Here is a 17842-nt window from a genome sequence, read left to right as displayed (position 1 = left end):
GGGCAGCATTTATAGGTTAATTTAATTTAATTTTGTAATAGGCAATTTAATGTACCTATTTCATTTTGTTTTAATTTTTGCATACTAATGTAGTAATATAATTTTATAAGTGCTTTGTAACTAATAATCTATGGATCTGAGAAATCTGAAACAAAATCATTATTTAAATACATTAAATAAGTACAACGTTTAGTCAAAACATTTCACCTCAAAATGGTTTGTGATTTGCCATGATTTATATGGAAAATTCATTGCAAAACGATGTAGGTCTGTTTAAATTTTGCCACTGCATACTACAGCTATGCAAATTAAACTCAAACCGAATTGAATTTATAAATAATTGAAGGCCATCTTTATCTATCCGAAGCGTTCGCTTTTTACAAGCTTATTGGCTCAAACGAGCAAGCGCTGCCCGCCATGGCGCATACCGCGAGACTACTCAGTTTTTTATTAATAAGTGTAATAATATTGGCCAATGTGGAAACAAAAAAACGCAGCTCATCTAAACCTCACACTTATCCACATTCGTACGGCGGATCTGGCGGTGGAAGGCATGCCACAAGTGCTCCGCAACGGGAACACACGCGTTATATAAAAACAACAACGCCCAGAATTTATGACCGTCCGACCAGAGTCGTCAGACCAGATGTGTGGAAGCCGACAAGTGCACCGACAAGACCGACGACCGGAGCTCACACGTATCCTCTTTCGTTCAACGGATCAGGTGGCGGCAGGCAAGTGACTAGTGCACCGACACTGGGGTATACACCTTACCCACAGACTAAACCGACGTCTGGAAGTCATACATATCCTCTTTCCCCCGGCGGATCAGGTGGCGGCAGGCAAGTGACTAGTGCACCGATACTGGGGTATACACCTTACCCACAGACTAAACCGACGTCTGGAAGTCATACATATCCTCTTTCCCCCGGCGGATCAGGTGGCAGCAGGCAAGTGACTAGTGCACCGATACTGGGGAATACACCTTACCCACAGACTAAACCGACGTCTGGAACTCATACATATCCTCTTTCCCCCGGCGGATCAGGCAGTGGATTCAAGCCGAATTTAGACCCACGGACTGGATCATATCCCCGTCCTTCTGGCACTAACACAGTTATTTCAACGATAAATGTGAATACTGGGCATACTGATCACGGCGTTTATAATAACCATATATATGTAAGAAACCAGCCGACAACCTATTATATTTCAAATACTCGAACTACTCACATTTATCATTACCCCTACAATCCACCGCATGGAATTCGTTATACAGATAATGGAAACAGAGTTGTGTATTACTCAGCTTACACGGGACGGTTACCTAATTACGTCTTCGAGTACAGAGCATCGAAAAGTCGCTACAGCAAGCTACTGGCAGGCTTAGCCCTGTACAATCTTGGACGTGTGACTAGAAAAAGTGAAATCCAGACGTTTCATAGTTCCTACCAGCCACGGCCGGACGAGATGTGTCTTTTTAGTGTCTATTACGACGAATATAGATTTGACGAAATGGAAATCGACTGCCGTTTGATGACTGATTTCATATGGACTCAGAATAAACTCAACCAGCCAGCAACTGCCAATGAAAATGCAATTGTACTTCCAAATGGCACGTTGGTACTCTCGTACACACAAATTGCACCAAAAAGCGTGAAAAATGCGTTGGATCCAATGTTCAATGGACACTATGTTCATGTCACACCTAATATGAAATGTTACATGATATGGACTGTTAGTTACACGTTTCCGAGAAGGGAAAAAGTGGAGTGCAGACTGCTTCAAACTTTTGTCGATAAATCAATGAATTCAGCAACCACAGTAACGTCAACGTTTGTTATAATTTTGACTACTGTCGCCGTTCTTTTGGTTTAATAATTTGTGTTACTAAATTTGTCCCATAGATACAGCGTGTCCAGCCAATTAATAATTGTCTGAATGGCATTGCAAAATTAATTGGCAAAAATAATTGTTACACATGTCCTTGGACTTAATGAACGATGGTTATACAGCGTGTATTTTTGATACTACCTCAAACTGTAACCAGACGAAGATTTAAGTGCTGTGAATCGATACCAAAACAAATTGTTAATTTAGACTTAACTATCAGAGCGTAATTAATTTTTGAAATATTTTCGAGCAGCAATGTAATGCGTACAATAATTTGATACGAGAGAGAAGCGTTCTGTGACAGCTGTGACGTTAACAAGTGCGACGTTTTGAATAAAAAAACATTGCGTGCTAATTAATTTTGTAAGGAAAACAATAAGCCTAATTTTTTTACTACAACATAATAAAACGTGATTATTAGGGCCTTCACTAACTACCCTTAAAGTTTGAGGTAGTATCGAAAATACACGCTGTATAAGCACTTATTGTATTTGGAGCGATTTTAATAGTTCATTATATATTTTTAGCTTACCTATGTACAAAATTCACTACAATTGAATCTAAAAGAGACTAAGGTAAAGGTCCGAGTGGTCGACACGCTAATGCCCAATAGACGACACCCTGCTGTCATCTCTATTGCTCACAACATAAGATTGAAGATGCCAACTATTGGACCAGTGTCGAGCAATCGTACGTTTACCTTACGTTGTGTTAACATCATCAACGTAGAAGGTATGTACTTCTTACCTACTTATTAGTCAAGATCGGTGATACAGTGGTAGGAATTATATGAACAGCGAGCAAAAACCGCCAAAGATTTATCTGTCGTTGATATAGTCACAAGTTTACAGCGCATTTATAGCAAGATGTTGACCTAGCATTTAATATTAACATGTCACATAAACAATCACCTTTAAACTATTTGCTTATTAATCGCTCTGTACTTACCATGTGGAAAAAATACAGTATACTTAGATCATTAATAATAACGTGCTTGTTACTGATTTTTACTGCATTAATATTAATTGAGTTTGATAATCATTTAGATTTATTAAAATAATTTATGTAATCCTTATAAATTGTTTAATTTTTTAATTTTTTTCAACGTTTTTAATTTCAAACATATTAAATAAAAACTAAATTTATTTTCTTCGTACTTATACGCCGTTTAGCCTAATGCCAACAATATTATTATTAGTTTACGCCTTAATTATTGTGATATTTTTAATGATCACGTATTTTTTGTTAAGAGTCACCAGTACTCTCGCCGCTGATCGCATTTTCATACAAAAGTAGTTTCGTTCTAATTTACAAACAACACACTGAAACAAAATAAAACTTTGCCACTACTTATACAATGGGAGCAGCTATTTTGATGCTTATAATTAGTTTTCGTTCATATTCAATGTAACAAAATAAAATTACATTAATTTTAAGTTTTGTATGAGAAATGGAAACTCGTTATTGTTTTTGTTTTTTCCGTTGCATTTAATTTTAACCAAATAACCCTTGTTCCCCGTACATAACCAACTTCCATTACCAGCACTTTGAGAGGACAAATAATTCCTACTCCAGAACCGGGTATTGTACCTACTATGAATTATTTTTCCTTGTACAAAACCAACGTCATGGGCCAGTAATGTACGAGGAAAAATAATTCATTGTACATTATTCAGTGATCTGAATGACCTTGCGTTTACATTTCAATACTCGCTAAGTCTAAAATAATCCCAGAGCAAAATTTTAGAAGACAAATGGGTTTGCCAAACTAAATCAAGGAAATAATTCGAACTGACTCTTAGATAGTATTAGTCAGCACCATAAATAACTTTCGACATAAGTTTCTTGTTGTTACAATAATTGCAATTATTATTGTTTTATCTCCTCTTCTTTTAGCGAGCTTTCTTGTCGATTTATAACTAGATTTTAGATTTTACAAAGGTATTTTTGGTTCTTAGCATGTATGTCACAATATCCAACTGATAAGTATGTCCATGTAATGATTTATGTATGACTAATGATTATTAGTCATCATTTTTTACCCAACTACCCGAAATAGGGTTATTTACAGAAGATCTTGAGGGACTCGTCCTTTTTTAACCTTTTAAACGTATTACCTATTTGGTTAGGTTAATAGTTGCAATACGGTATTTGACAACTCCTGATTTTGCCATATCTTAATATTATTATGAAAATATAGATATACAGATAGTGTTTAGCGAAGAGAAAAGAAGCCGAGAAGAGAAGCCGGGCTCTCAGTGTTGTTAAAAATAATTATGTATTACCTTATCTTAAAATGTGGCATCTTCATAGAATAGTTACTTAGAATATTTATCAGTCTTTTGTGAAATGTTATTCTGAATTTTATTTTGAATTGTATGCATAAGGCTTAGTTTATTTTAATTATACACAATTTTGCATGATACTTGTATCTGTTGAAAGCAAATAAGGAAACTGAAGTGAACTGAACTGATTATATCCCTTAATCTGGTAAAGGGTTAACTAAACCTAAATGAACTTGCTGTGAGAGAAAACCTGTGCTCAGGCAGTGGATTTTATTATGGCTTATGTTATGAGCTTGGGTATCAATTTACTCCAAATAAACATATCACTCACGTGTCCACGTGTGCGTAATCTGTTTTACGAATTGGCTGTAGATTTTGATGTCGTTTTCGATTACTTGTTACAGTTCAACCAGATAACTAAAAAACTATATCAGAATATTCCGCCATTTTTTTATATACGTAGAAAAACGCCCAGAAAATGCGACGGTTGAAACGCTTGAATATCGGCCACCTATTACTGTTTCCACTGTATATTTAACAGCGTCGCCCTGATAGTGGAGGGCGTGATCGGCGACAGTCGGTACAATCGTTTCGAGTTTATTGTAGTTTAGGGTCTGGGTCGTCTGGTCTCGTCGGCGAGTGCTCATTTTTGGCTCTTTTCGAGCCTCAATAAAGTGAGTAATACACGTTAATATAGCTACCCCAGAAAGCTTATTAGGAGGCTGATAGGCCTACATATAACTGGAGAGGTTGGCACGAGGCTTACCGAGTTTGAGTTTGCCGATCACTTCCGCTGTTTTCCAGAGGGAAAATGGAAGTTTTATAACGCTGCATTAAAAATTGTGACAAGGAGGAGGATGATGGTCTCTGGTAGTTCAAGCACCCAATCGGAGACACCAACGGTGCCAGAAGCTTTTTTTCGGGCGGATGCCTTTGAGCAGGTCTCTAATCTCGTCCGCGGTAACAAAAGCGAGACGTGGGTCCATGGGGGGGTAAGTTTTGCAGCCTAGTATATACTTCAGCATCCAAGTATTTGATGTGGGTTTTATTCATAAAATAATAGATTCCTTGCGCTACATTAAGACTTTAGTGGGCTAGCTAAGCATTCTGCCGTTTAGTGGAGAAAGCGTCGAATTTTAGGAATCTTCCCGTAGTCTTGTCCCAGTAGGACTCGTTCCTGGACTCATACACGCGCTTCTTTGTTTTGTTTTGTGACTTGTGACGTTCTAAGTATTGTCACGTAGTTATGTCTGGTATTTGGAGTAGGCTCTAGTCGCAGCGTTTTTTCTATTATTACTTAGTAGTAAACTAAGTTCGTTGGGGAGTGGTTGTCTTTTGTCATTCGTGTCCGCGGTATTATCTCGGAAGCGTTAGTTGTAGTGGTCTTTAGGTTTGTTGGGCTGTAATTGCTTGATCTGTCTGATCTTTCCACTGAATCGCCACTTTGATTTATTTATTTAAGTATCTAATTGTTTCGTAAACCACATTGTTCTGTTTTGCATACCTATACTAAATAGGTAACACATTATACAAAAACCGGCCAAGAGCGTATCGGACACGCCCAGGATAGGGTTCCATAGCCGTCATAATCAAACATATCCATATTAAACAAGTAATATTTTCTAAGCATTTTGTATTTTGTACGGCATATTCAAAGTAAGTATATTTTACAAGTTAGGGTGCTATATACTGTTAAACTACTAAGAATTTTCAAGCAAACTTAGCCGTAATACTTTTCTTTGTTAGTTTAATAATTTCACTGTCATAGGAATTTTCTGAAATTTTTTAAACAAACAGATTAGCTTTTAGAGGGGGGCAGACGCTAGATTTCAACAAAAATTTGTTCTTCAAAATTTTATATTTTGAAAACTAATCACTGTATCGAAAAATCGCCTTCACAATTCCGTAATAATTTTAAAAAACCTATCCAACGATACCCCACACTTATAATGTTAGACGAAAAAAAAGTATCAGCCCCAATTTGCGGCTGTGGGAGACCCTAAAATTTTACCACTTTGTTAGCATAATTGCTAAATATATCCATTCAAAATTACAGCTTTCTAGCACTAATAGTCTTCTTTTCCGTTTTTAATATTTTGTAGTAACATTATAACGTATGTTATTTACTATATAACAGATATGAAATAGTTTTTTGAGATCTTTAAGATGAGCTCTTGATTTTGATACTCATTTAAAAAATGTTGACCCCCAATATTTGCATCTCACAGCCGCCATGTTTAATTTTTTTTTAACGTCACCTATCCAAGGACACTTGGGTTATCGGGACGATTCTAATGTTATCTTAATTGTCTAAATCTGGCCAGCGGTTTGAGAGATACGCGGTAATAAAGCATATTACATACTTACATACAAGATACGCGCGAAAAACAATACCACTCCTTGCAGTCGGGTAAAAGATCACTACGATTCACAAACTTAGAGGATAGGTTCACTTTTGTACAGTCAAATACTTCGATTCCTAGGCCACAACTTCCCTTCATTAACGTGGTCTACGCCTTCAGGCTAAAAACTTAAGTATTTATTTAATTGAAAATCGCCATAGATGAATTTTAATGGATGATGAAACTTATTAAGATTGGTTTTTGGAGTCTTTTTGTATTTTTTATTTCAACTCCAAATTTTGTTACTTTTACGGTCATCCCGTAAAACCCATATCGAAAATACAAACTGAAACAGATGCACAGAAAAACCAGAAAAATAGACCAGCGCTGGGAATCGAACCAGGTCCTCGGCATTCCGTGTCACGTGCTATACCGCTACACCACCACTCAAAACTACTTACTACGTAATGAAACTTATTTTAAAAAGACATGAGAGTGTTACTGGAGAATAAAGTAAAGTAGAAAATAGAATAAATTATACTGGAGCAGTCTCGTACTCTTCATGTATATTTTCGACTTACCTACATTTTGCAAGTTTTTTTAAATTAAACTTATTATTTATCTATACATGAATGATTCGCTTATTTCACTATGTTATGAGTCTCGCGGTAGTTCTATGTTTACAACTAGTTGATATTGTTTTCATACGTAGCCTCAAAGAAACATTCAGTTAATATGTAAGTTATTGTCCGTTCCCCGTACCTACAGGTATGTTGACAGGTAACTAATATAGCTTGTTTTCTTTTCCCCCATCAATGTCGGAATCTGATATTGATATTAAGGTCCTCTATCGTTCCACATAACAACAACTTTTATAAATATACATCAAACAATACCATTCGATACCAGGCGGGACAGCGTAGAGTAGAGGAATAGACTTTTGCAATTCTTTTAGCCTATATTTATATCCCAATGTTGATCAAAGGCGTCTCCTCTTGACCTTCACATCTCTTTATCCGGAGATATGCAGCCACTCGATCAGTTTCGCTTCCAGGTCATTTCATCATCTCCGCGTCGGCTTGCCTTAGGAGAACGTCGAACGGTATACCGACCATATGCGAGCACCAGATGTTCCTGCGCTCCGACTTCTGGCCGGAGGGTGTGGTGTCCCGTCGCTGTAAAAGCGACGAAGTCGACTTTCGAAATTCACTCATTTGTTTTATTTTATGTAATGTCTTTTAACGCATTCACTACCACCTGACTGGTGCCACCGACGCACATGTGCGTTCAAAATGTATGAATAATTAATACAGCGGCACTGGGCGAAGTTTCTAAAATGCATATGTGCGTCGGTGGCAGTGAAAATGCGTTATATATATTTTTGTGTATAATTTGAATTTTACAGCGTTTGTTTTTTTGACAAATAAACATATTTGAGAGCGTTCATCTTTGTGGATGCATTCGACAGAAATGCTTGACCCAACCTTGTTGGTCGCTTAAAATTATAAATATTTTTTTCACTTCTCATGCTTGTAAAGTTCGTGTTTATGCTGGATCTAGGCGACATAAAATGACTTTTTATGCACTAGTGCATAAAATAAAATCTTCGTCTAAGACCAAGGTAATCAGTGTGCTTAGTGTATTTTCCCGTTCACAAAATACGTCTCGATCGCGTTCGCGTTAAAATCTCAATTTGTATGGAAACACCGACAGCGCCTCTAGCGGAAAGTTTGCACAACTTTTGTGAACTATTTCGTCCGCGTATCGTAACGAAAACGGATGGCGACGCCGCACCGTGGACATGTGGCGGCTACGTATCGACGATCGAACGCTCGATTTACGTCTTCGAATAGTAAACGAATGTTTTGTGAAAACGCCACACTAGAGGCACAGGTGTCAACAGCCACAAACAAAGAAGTTTATATATATATATTTCATAATTTTTAATTTACTTATATAAAATAAAAAACAATCAAATCAATCAAAATAAATCAATAAAACTAATAAATTATAATTATATAGTAATGCATGAAAAATAAAATGAACATAGTAAGTACTTAAGTGAACAATTGTTTACACTGTTGCTATTTCGTCTCCTCGCCATCGAAGTGAAAAGCAGAGTGTAAAACTCGAGCATTAAACCCATTTTCCCCTCGACGTGTCGTGTATATGAACGTCATGGGTAAAATGGCACGTTTTATGCTCTTGTTGTACAATCTACTTTACTAAATTGTTGGTTGTCTACTATGTTATCTAGGTACTCAGCGCAAACGGTTATAATCTGGTTTGTCGATATAATTTTGAACACAGCATCAAGTGTCGGGGGACCGCTAAGGTTAATACCTACTTTAAAAAATACAACGTATGTAACTTTAGTTTTCTGTTAACCTTAGCGGTCCCCCGACACCGATGACGCTTAGATAAAAAAAAATATTACTAGGTACTTATACTAAATTAACTTAGACTAATTTTGCGGGAAATCAGCATAGTCCCCGCGGGATAGGGATAAACAAATTCTTCGCAGATGAAGTCGCGGGCAACAGCTAGGTAGTGCATAATTATTTTTATAAAGGTGAAGTGCATAGTTTATGGTCAGCGAAAAATTAAAAAGTTAAAAAGATTGCAGGCGCGCTAACTCGACAATAATGAAGTTAAAAAGGCCATGGAAATGTTGGCACAAGTCGTATACAGCCAAGTCTAATGGCCGGTATCAGATATTTTGTTGGAACTCCGGACTTTTTCTATTGGTCTGAAATAGCTTGTGGTGTTTTCGGTGGAAAAATACACCTGCAGTTTATTTTTAATGAAAAAAAGGCGGGAAAGCATAAGAAAAATATTGGAATAAAATTAAATTTCATATATATATTTGAGAAAACGTGTTTAGCCTTTTTACGTTATTTTCTTATGTACGATACTGTCAAAGATTTAAAACGAATAAAACACATCAAAAAAGCAATTTGTACTGTCATTTCCTCGGTCAACAAAATTTAGATTATTTAAACATTAAACATGGTCAATCGACCAGGATTTTAAGAATTGTGAACAACAGTGGCCTATGAAAAGAAGAGAGAGTAATATTTGCAATGAAATACATATAATCAAAATATTGAAATTCAAGACAAACGGGTTGACATTTGACATCTAACATTCTTCGAAATTCTGAAATTGGCATTCCTGAAAAAACACGTAAGTTCCGATACAAAATTACGCAAACTGATTATTGCTGAGATTATTCTGGTATACTATTAAAAATGGCATCAATACAAAATTATATAAAAATTCAAGTGGACTTATTACAAAAAGTAGAAAAGGGTCATATCAACTTTAAAAAGTCGCCTAAAGAAAGACTAACTGTAGGCTATTGCCAAGGTCGTTTGGAGGCGTTGGAAGCGTATTGGACGGACTTCAAAAGTACACACGAGAAGTTGATACTAAATGCCACTGAGGAAGATACAAAATCATCGGTGTACTTTACTGAGAATGTCTTTGAGTCACTTGAAGAGAGGTACTATATATACAAAGGTGATCTCAAAAATGTACTTCAGATATTAAATACAAAACATACCGATCAGCCACAACCACAACCGAATAAGTCATCGTCATCATGTAACGAGCTTAAATTGCCCCAAATTCAAATACCATCTTTCAGCGGTAACTACGCCGAATGGCAAGCATTCCACGACTTATTTACGGCGCTCATAGACACAAACACGTCACTTCAAAACGTGCAAAAGCTGCATTACCTTAAAGCCAGCTTAAAGGGAGATGCAGAAGTTTTGTTGCGGCAGTTTTCGATCACAGAGGACAACTATGACGAAGCTTGGTCGGTACTTAAGAGGCGGTATGACAACAAAAGGTACATAGCAAATACGATTTTTAAGAAATTCTTTGGCCAGAAAACGTTAGTGCATGAATCAGCCGCGGGCTTAAAACAGCTTCTGGATACATCTGTTGAATGCATGAATGCACTTAAACTTCTGGGATTGCCTACAATACATTGGGATGCAATTGTCAACTATGTCATCGTATCGAAATTAGACACCGATAGTCACAAACATTGGGAACAGCAGATCAGTGAAGATGAAGTGAAACAACTGCCGAGTTTTAAACAGTTGCAATCATTTCTAGAGACAAGATTCCAGACTTTAGAAATGGTGGAACCAGTATACAAATGTCAAAAACAATTTAACTCGAAAACATTTCACGTAACAACTAATGACATCAATAGAATATTAAAATGTGCATTTTGTAAGGAAAGTCACTACATCTTCAATTGTAAGCAATTCAGCAATCAATCAGTGGAAGACAGATACAATTTCGTGAAGAACAATGGATTATGTTTCAATTGCCTCATCCCAAATCACAAGATATTTCATTGCAAGCAAAAAACCTCATGTCAAGTATGTGGGAGGCGGCATCATTCGCTTCTGCATAGATATTCACAACAAACCGTGGATAAGGAAGAAAACAAGACAGTACAAACAAACAAAGAAGTAATGAAGGTAGTAGCACACGTAAGGTCAAGTGAAGAAGAGGAAGAAAGCCACAATATTTTGTTGGCAACAGCACTGGTGGGCATTAAGTCAAGATCAGGAGAGATTCATGTCTGCCGTGCCTTACTTGACCAAGGATCCGAAGCCTCATTTGTCACGGCGCAGTTGGCCGAGTTGTTGAACTTGGACATAACGGCTATCAGCGGGACGGTTTCCGGATTAGGTGATGGTAACAACGTGTGCATTAAACAAATGGTGGGTTTACAAATCATGTCAAGGTATGAGACTGATTTCTCTGTAAAGGTAAATGCTTATGTATTAAAGTCATTAACACGTAGATTACCTTCTAGGGAAATAAAAGGCTGTCTCTGGCCTCAACTTGATAATATGAAGTTAGCGGACCCCACTTTTAACAAACCGGGATTGATTGATATCCTTCTCGGAGCTGATGTTTTCTGCAAAATCATAGACTCAGGTTTCATGAGAGGGCCGGGTGACGTAGTCGCTCAGCATACACACTTGGGTTGGATTTTGTCAGGAAATACTAACACAAATTCTGTTAATTCACAGCAATATATCACAAGTTTTCATATTACCAGGGATGTGCAACAGGATAACAATCTTTTAAAGAAGTTCTGGGAAATAGAAACTGATTTATTTACAAACAAGAAAACTTGGTTCACTTCTTCCTTGGAAGAAGAAAAGTGTGAAGAAGTGTACAAGAAAACAACAACAAGAGATGATACTGGAAGACATATTGTACACTTACCTTTAAAACAAAATATCGAAGACACTGTAAAGTTATGTAGAGACACTAAACAACAAGCTGTATTAAGATTTAAACAACTAAAAAGGAAGTTCAACAAAAATGAGAAGTTGAAAAATGAATACAATAAAGTTATACACGAGAATCTAGAGTTGCACTATTTAAAGAATGTTGAAGACGAAAAGCAAGAGTGGAGAACACCCAATATAGTCAAGGTGTATTGTCAAGTCAAGATGGCAGAAAAACATACTGATTTACAGCGTTTAGTATGGAGAGAAGAACCTTCGAAAAAAATGGAAACTTATAAATTACTTACCGTCACATTTGGGACTAGATTAGCAGCACCTTACCAAACCGCACGTAATCAGCTAGACAATAATAAAGCAAAAACATATTTTCGCGAAACGCCGGTGGTGAAGACTTGTTTCTATACGGGCGATCTGATGGCAAGATATGAAGTCAAAACTGAAACAAAAACACTCCGTCACGAGATTAACAGTATGTTAAAGGCGGGGGGGTTTGTGATGCAAAACTCAGAGTCGTTAGTCGAGTTTCTTCAAAGCGGTAGAGTACTCCAGGAACCTGAAAACAAAACAGAGATGAAATTAGACAAGGTTATGAAGATATTAGAATTCATGTGGGATATAAAAGAAGATATGTACAAAATAACAGGCAACTTACCAGGATCAAAGACATCTGTAACGAAAGGGTTGATTACACCAGAAGTAGCCAGTCTGTTCGATCCTTTCCATTGGTTTGCATCAATCATCATTACTGCTAAGGTGATGATACAAAGACTATGGATTTGCAGTCTTGGGCGGGATGATGAATTTCCGATGCACTTAGAAGAAGAATGGATGACAAACCGGAGAAAACTTCTTGAAGTTCCAACCATACAGATTTCACGATGGATCAGGATGAGGTCTGAGTGTAAAGATGTTCAGCTACATGGGATTACAGATACCTCTTCAGTGGTGTATGCAACTGTAGTCTATCTAAGGATTGTAGATGAGAATGACATAGTTCCTGTTACAAAGAAAGCAGCTAAAACAAAGCTTGCACCGCTGAAACAACTGACTATTCTAAGAATGGAACTATGCGGTGCGGAGCTAGGAGCAAAGCTTCTGCGTGTTCTATCTGAGCTGCTGAACATTCCGATGAATAATATCTGCGCTAGGTCAGACTCAATATTATTTTTATATTGGTTGCATACAAAACCCAGTCACTGGCAAGTTTTCGTTAGGAAACGAGTGTCAGAGATTATTCAAATAGACAATGATAGAAGACGGCATGTTCAGTCAGCAGATAATCCTGCCAACTTTACCTCAAAATGTATAAAAGTGCGAAACAAAGCAAGTACGTAGGGATAATAATTAGTGTACCGGACTACAACGGTTAAAGAACAACTGCATATAATTTACAAGATAATTTGTCATTAGGATGGAATTTGGCATCAAAAGGGACTTTTCATGCAAGGGTGAATAAAACACAGAATGAAGAGATTTTCACAAAGCTTTACCTATAAGTAACAGATTTTATACTGCAAAGCTAAATATTATTATGGAAAAGTCATTGTAGTTGAGGTCAGCCTGAAATGTTCCAAGTGTTTATTACTTACCTAATTCAAATAGTATGCAAGACTTCTGGAAAGATGGAAATCAGTATATCTTAAACTACTAAGTACAGAAAAGATCTATCTAATGAGCATGAGGTAAATATCACTGAGCCAATGGTTAGTTTATGGTGGGCGGTTCACTACTCGTTATTCTGTAGTTCTTAAGATTTTAGTTAATTTACGGGTACTAACAACTAACAAAATATATAAGCATTTACTGAAATGATTTTAAGGATGCAGTTATACATACTGCATGTTATTTAAGATTAACAATGTAATGAAAGAAATAGGTTTATTATTTTATGTTTAAAGAAACAAATTAATTTGCTTAATGTTTGTTATGTTTTGACACGTACTTACATTAATTTAATTGAAAATTAACTTTTAAGATACAGTCCATTTAGATCGAAAAACACTCATGTCATGTTCATAATATGAAGCAAATTAATATACAGGTTGATTTTATTTTAAGAGTATATTTATACACAATGTTATGTATGTCATGATTACTAAAGATTAAGATTAGAGTTATGTTTAAAGGGGAAATTAATGTAGTAAAGTAGATATACTTTGGTGGGCGGTATGTTTAGCCTTTTTACGTTATTTTCTTATGTACGATACTGTCAAAGATTTAAAACGAATAAAACACATCAAAAAAGCAATTTGTACTGTCATTTCCTCGGTCAACAAAATTTAGATTATTTAAACATTAAACAAAACGTTTATTCTATTTCAGAATTATTCACCATTTTTGAGAAAAGCTTTATATTAGTCTCACTCGCAAGCTCGTCCGTTTAATACTCATACTCAGCCAGCAATTGCCTACTTCCAGGCCACGACAATAATCTACTATTACTTTTTAGTTGTCTTTTTTGGCGGCGTTTTTTAGCAACAGTAAAAGAGGCGTTAACCTCCCAACTCCAATTCGTGGGCATCAACGCGTGATTAATGTTCGAGTGGCGATTAATCAATCGCCCCATGCAATTGATTGAGGTCAAGATGCTCTAGTGTTAGGATTAATTTTGCGTGACGATGCGGCTATCGCTAGCTGGATATTGGTTTTCAGATAAGTGTATCTGTGACCTCTTTTTAGAAACACTTAATTCACATTTATATTTGAGATAAATCTTAAGTCGAATTTCACTACGAGTATTTTGGTAATCGGATTGGCATCAAATACATGTTACTTTTATAAGATGACAATGCAGAATTGTACAGTTAGTAAAAAAAGCTCGCACCAAAAATTGAGTTATGATTTTTTTAAATCTTTTTTGATTGCATCAAACTGGCATCAAAGCCGGTAATTAGAGTAATCGAACCAGCCACTTTAATTTAAATATAAAACGTTTTGCGTTACAAAATATATAATAATTCTGATTGGCTATTTGCTGTCGTAGGTGTTGCAGTTTCCCAGTTTCCCTTTTTCAATGTTTGTTCAAATGTTGGGTGGCAACGCCAACAGAACACATGACACAGACACAGAACACAGAACACACATCACGACATCATCATCAGTGACATGGAGTAAAGTAAAAACTTGTAAAATATTATACATATATATCCAAACAGGTCAGGTCAAGGTCATTGCTACCACCATCTTGCTCGCTAATACATGCTTGCAGTAAAAGTGAAATTACAAGGTGGCAGCAAAAGGCAGAATATTTAATCAGGAGACATTTGATCCACATTTTGTCATGCAGCAGAAATATACATCGTGAAATGCAAAGCAGCAAAAGGGAAAGTTTTTAATAGCAGATTGTATGCGTCAACGGTGGGGCAAAATAGGCGTGAGGCAACCCTTTAAATTTCCCGACCCCCATTTTTGAGCTCGAGCCACAGTAATATATGGCTTGAGTTAAAACTTAATATTCGCCGTACCTAAGTGTTTTAGCCTAAGTGCTGGAGGCGAAAATTTCGTTGCAAAGTGCGTCCATTAACAGTCATTTAAGTTCACCCGTTAAACTCTGTATGAAGTGGAATTGAGGTTCGGCGGTTAGGCTCCCTTGGCCATGGCAAACTCTACTTTTGTATTGGAAACTATCACTCAATGTTCCCTGTCAAAGCCTTCGTAAAGTGGCTGTGTAAAATTATTAGCATATTAAATTAAGATTATCACTGGCCCAAATCAACCCTGAAAATTCATAAGTACATGTGTTTGCTTTACTAACTTGACAGTCTCTTCATCCTGCACTGGACTGATACATGAAATTGTAGCCATATGGCTGTAGGGTCACAGATAAGAAATAGTTATTTTAATTAGGTACGTCAAAAGTCCCGACTTATGCATAAATACGATCTTCAAATGTTGTCATAACCTTAAAAAATAATTTTACCAAAAACCGTAATGGCGTCTTGATCAAGCAGCTCTTAGAGTTGGTTAGAGCTATTCTACTGCCTTGGGTCGTACAAAAGCTTTAGTGTTTGCGGTTGTAGATCTCTAGACCGTACAAGAACCATATAATTCTCACATATGGCGCTCAAGGTGCTAATATAGAGCTACACAACTCTATTCTAGATTAGAAATACAATCGCCGTAAAATAATTCGTTAAGAGACTCTAAGGCATTTCAAATTACCTCTATACGACCTTGAGCACTATAAAAGCAACTAAACCTCTTTTTAAACTCTCTAACTCAATTATACTGCTTAAGGCCCTCTAGCGACGCTATTGCATGCTCTTTTATCACTATAATTAATTAAAATAATTCTTGCTAGATTTCGGTTATAATTGTATATAAATCATACCAAGAGAAATCGCAAATCTACTTCAAAGCAAGCGTAGGTGGGCTTGTTAATGTCTGTTTTTCTAATGTCGTCTAGGTGTTTGTATTAATGAGTCGTAGTGTTTTTTTAATAAATTGTATTTAATTAAACGTTTATACTCAGCATACGAGTACACAGCCGTTATCATTAAAATAACTGGGTGAGGATTTGAAGTGTATTAAAATGTATGAAAAAATAAAGAATCTTCTTAATATCTACACACAAAAAATACTAAAATAGTTTTATTGAAGAAACTTATTCATAAGTTACATTATAATATAAACATTAATCATCCATCGAAATAAAGTAACTTTGTTCCTATATTAATTTAATGTGGCCACGCGTAAAACAACATGTCGCAAAAGGGCAGTTTTACGTCAAAATGAAGACAGGTCGGGTATAAAATCCACGTCACAGGTGCTTTAGATCGTTAAAGAACATCTTAAAAATTCCAAACTGTCCAAATTATATATGGCTGTCGTACCAAATCTCGTCCGTCAACGCTGTGTTTTATTACGGCCAGAGACGCTTCGGCTCGTCTCTTAATTATTTCTTCCATTTTGTACACTGAAAAAAAAAACGTAAAGCATCAGATTTTGTGATAAATTTAGTTCACCCTCCGCGCTCTTTTTTAGTCGTGCATTCTGGTGTATAATTAACGCCGCCTTTTAAAAGTTCGTATTTAATTTTAGATAATTGTGTTGTCTGTTTGAAGATTTATTTTCGGTTGATAATTATCGGAGTTCGATGTGATTATCTTACCGATCACCAAATCTAAGAGTTTTACATTTTTAGCCTTGCTTCGGCAGCACATATACTAAAATTGGAACGATACAGAGAAGATTAGCATGGCCCCTGCGCAAGGATGACACGCAAAATCGTGAAGCGTTTCACATTTTTAGATTAACAACACACATAAATGAGCTTGCACAAGCATTGGCCTTGGGTGACACTAACGAATGCCGTCTTAAGAGACGCAAAATATTGGACGCAGCTACGGATTGAACTCCAGAACCCCGTCAACTGTGAAACTTAGTTAATGAGGAAGAGAGCAGTCAATGGACTTCTGATTCCAAACGCCATACTACACGTAACAGATTTGCTTATGGTTTAATGTACCGATTGCAGATGTTACTAAAAAAAAAACCTTTTTAGCCAGTAAAACTGTACTGACGTTTTGTAAAGCGTAGGTCAAACCGACTGTTATGTATGTGTTTTGATAGCTGCAAAAATTATAATTATGTATTTAAATACAGATTTGCTTGACTGAATGTGTTTGTATCATTCGCAGTAACTACTTACTTAGTAGACCGGAAGATGGTGCCACAAAATATTAGGTCATTTGTAACTGTATGGCGGTTCTTCAGAGACCTAATTACGGAATGAAAAAAACTAAAATGATGGTCATAGCGCTGGTACCAGCGGCATTTACCCCTTTGCGGTATGGCGGCCATTGGGAACCGTCGTAAAAGTATGGCATGGTGTATTTCGTGAATGGCTACTCGACGATGATTAGCTGTGCAAATATTAGCCTGGACCAATGGTTGAATTGTTTTTTTTTTTTAATTAATGTATTCTCGTCGGTATGGCGGGCTGTAGGTCACACCGGAGAAGTATGGCATTACGCTACCGCCTACATCTTTTTTTATCGACTATCGGAAAATACAAGCATTTTTTTTAAACAAA

At 36.5% G+C, this 17842-nt stretch overlaps 2 protein-coding genes and 1 non-coding gene across 3 annotated transcripts; all 3 read left to right on the top strand.

Moving 5' to 3' along the window:
• The first annotated feature begins 406 nt into the window (after positions 1–406).
• On the top strand, positions 407–4318 carry LOC141428941 (uncharacterized). Its single transcript, XM_074089018.1, has one exon. It carries the CDS (start codon positions 418–420, stop codon positions 1876–1878), a length of 1461 nt encoding a protein of 486 aa, XP_073945119.1. The 5' UTR covers positions 407–417; the 3' UTR covers positions 1879–4318.
• Positions 4319–9771: 5453 nt separating this feature from the next.
• LOC141428631 (uncharacterized) lies at positions 9772–13264 on the top strand. Its single transcript, XM_074088635.1, has 2 exons — positions 9772–12956; positions 13219–13264. The coding sequence occupies exons 1-2, from the start codon at positions 9772–9774 to the stop codon at positions 13262–13264; spliced, it is 3231 nt and encodes a 1076-aa protein (XP_073944736.1).
• Positions 13265–16953: 3689 nt separating this feature from the next.
• LOC141429320 (U6 spliceosomal RNA) lies at positions 16954–17056 on the top strand. Its single transcript, XR_012451517.1, has one exon. It is a non-coding gene; the product is annotated as a U6 spliceosomal RNA (small nuclear RNA).
• Positions 17057–17842: the final 786 nt, after the last annotated feature.

Source organism: Choristoneura fumiferana, chromosome 6 (assembly GCF_025370935.1).
Source record: "Choristoneura fumiferana chromosome 6, NRCan_CFum_1, whole genome shotgun sequence".
Lineage (NCBI taxonomy): Eukaryota > Metazoa > Arthropoda > Insecta > Lepidoptera > Tortricidae > Choristoneura > Choristoneura fumiferana.
Note: the sequence above shows the minus strand (reverse complement) of the source record. Positions and strands in the feature narration are given on the sequence as shown.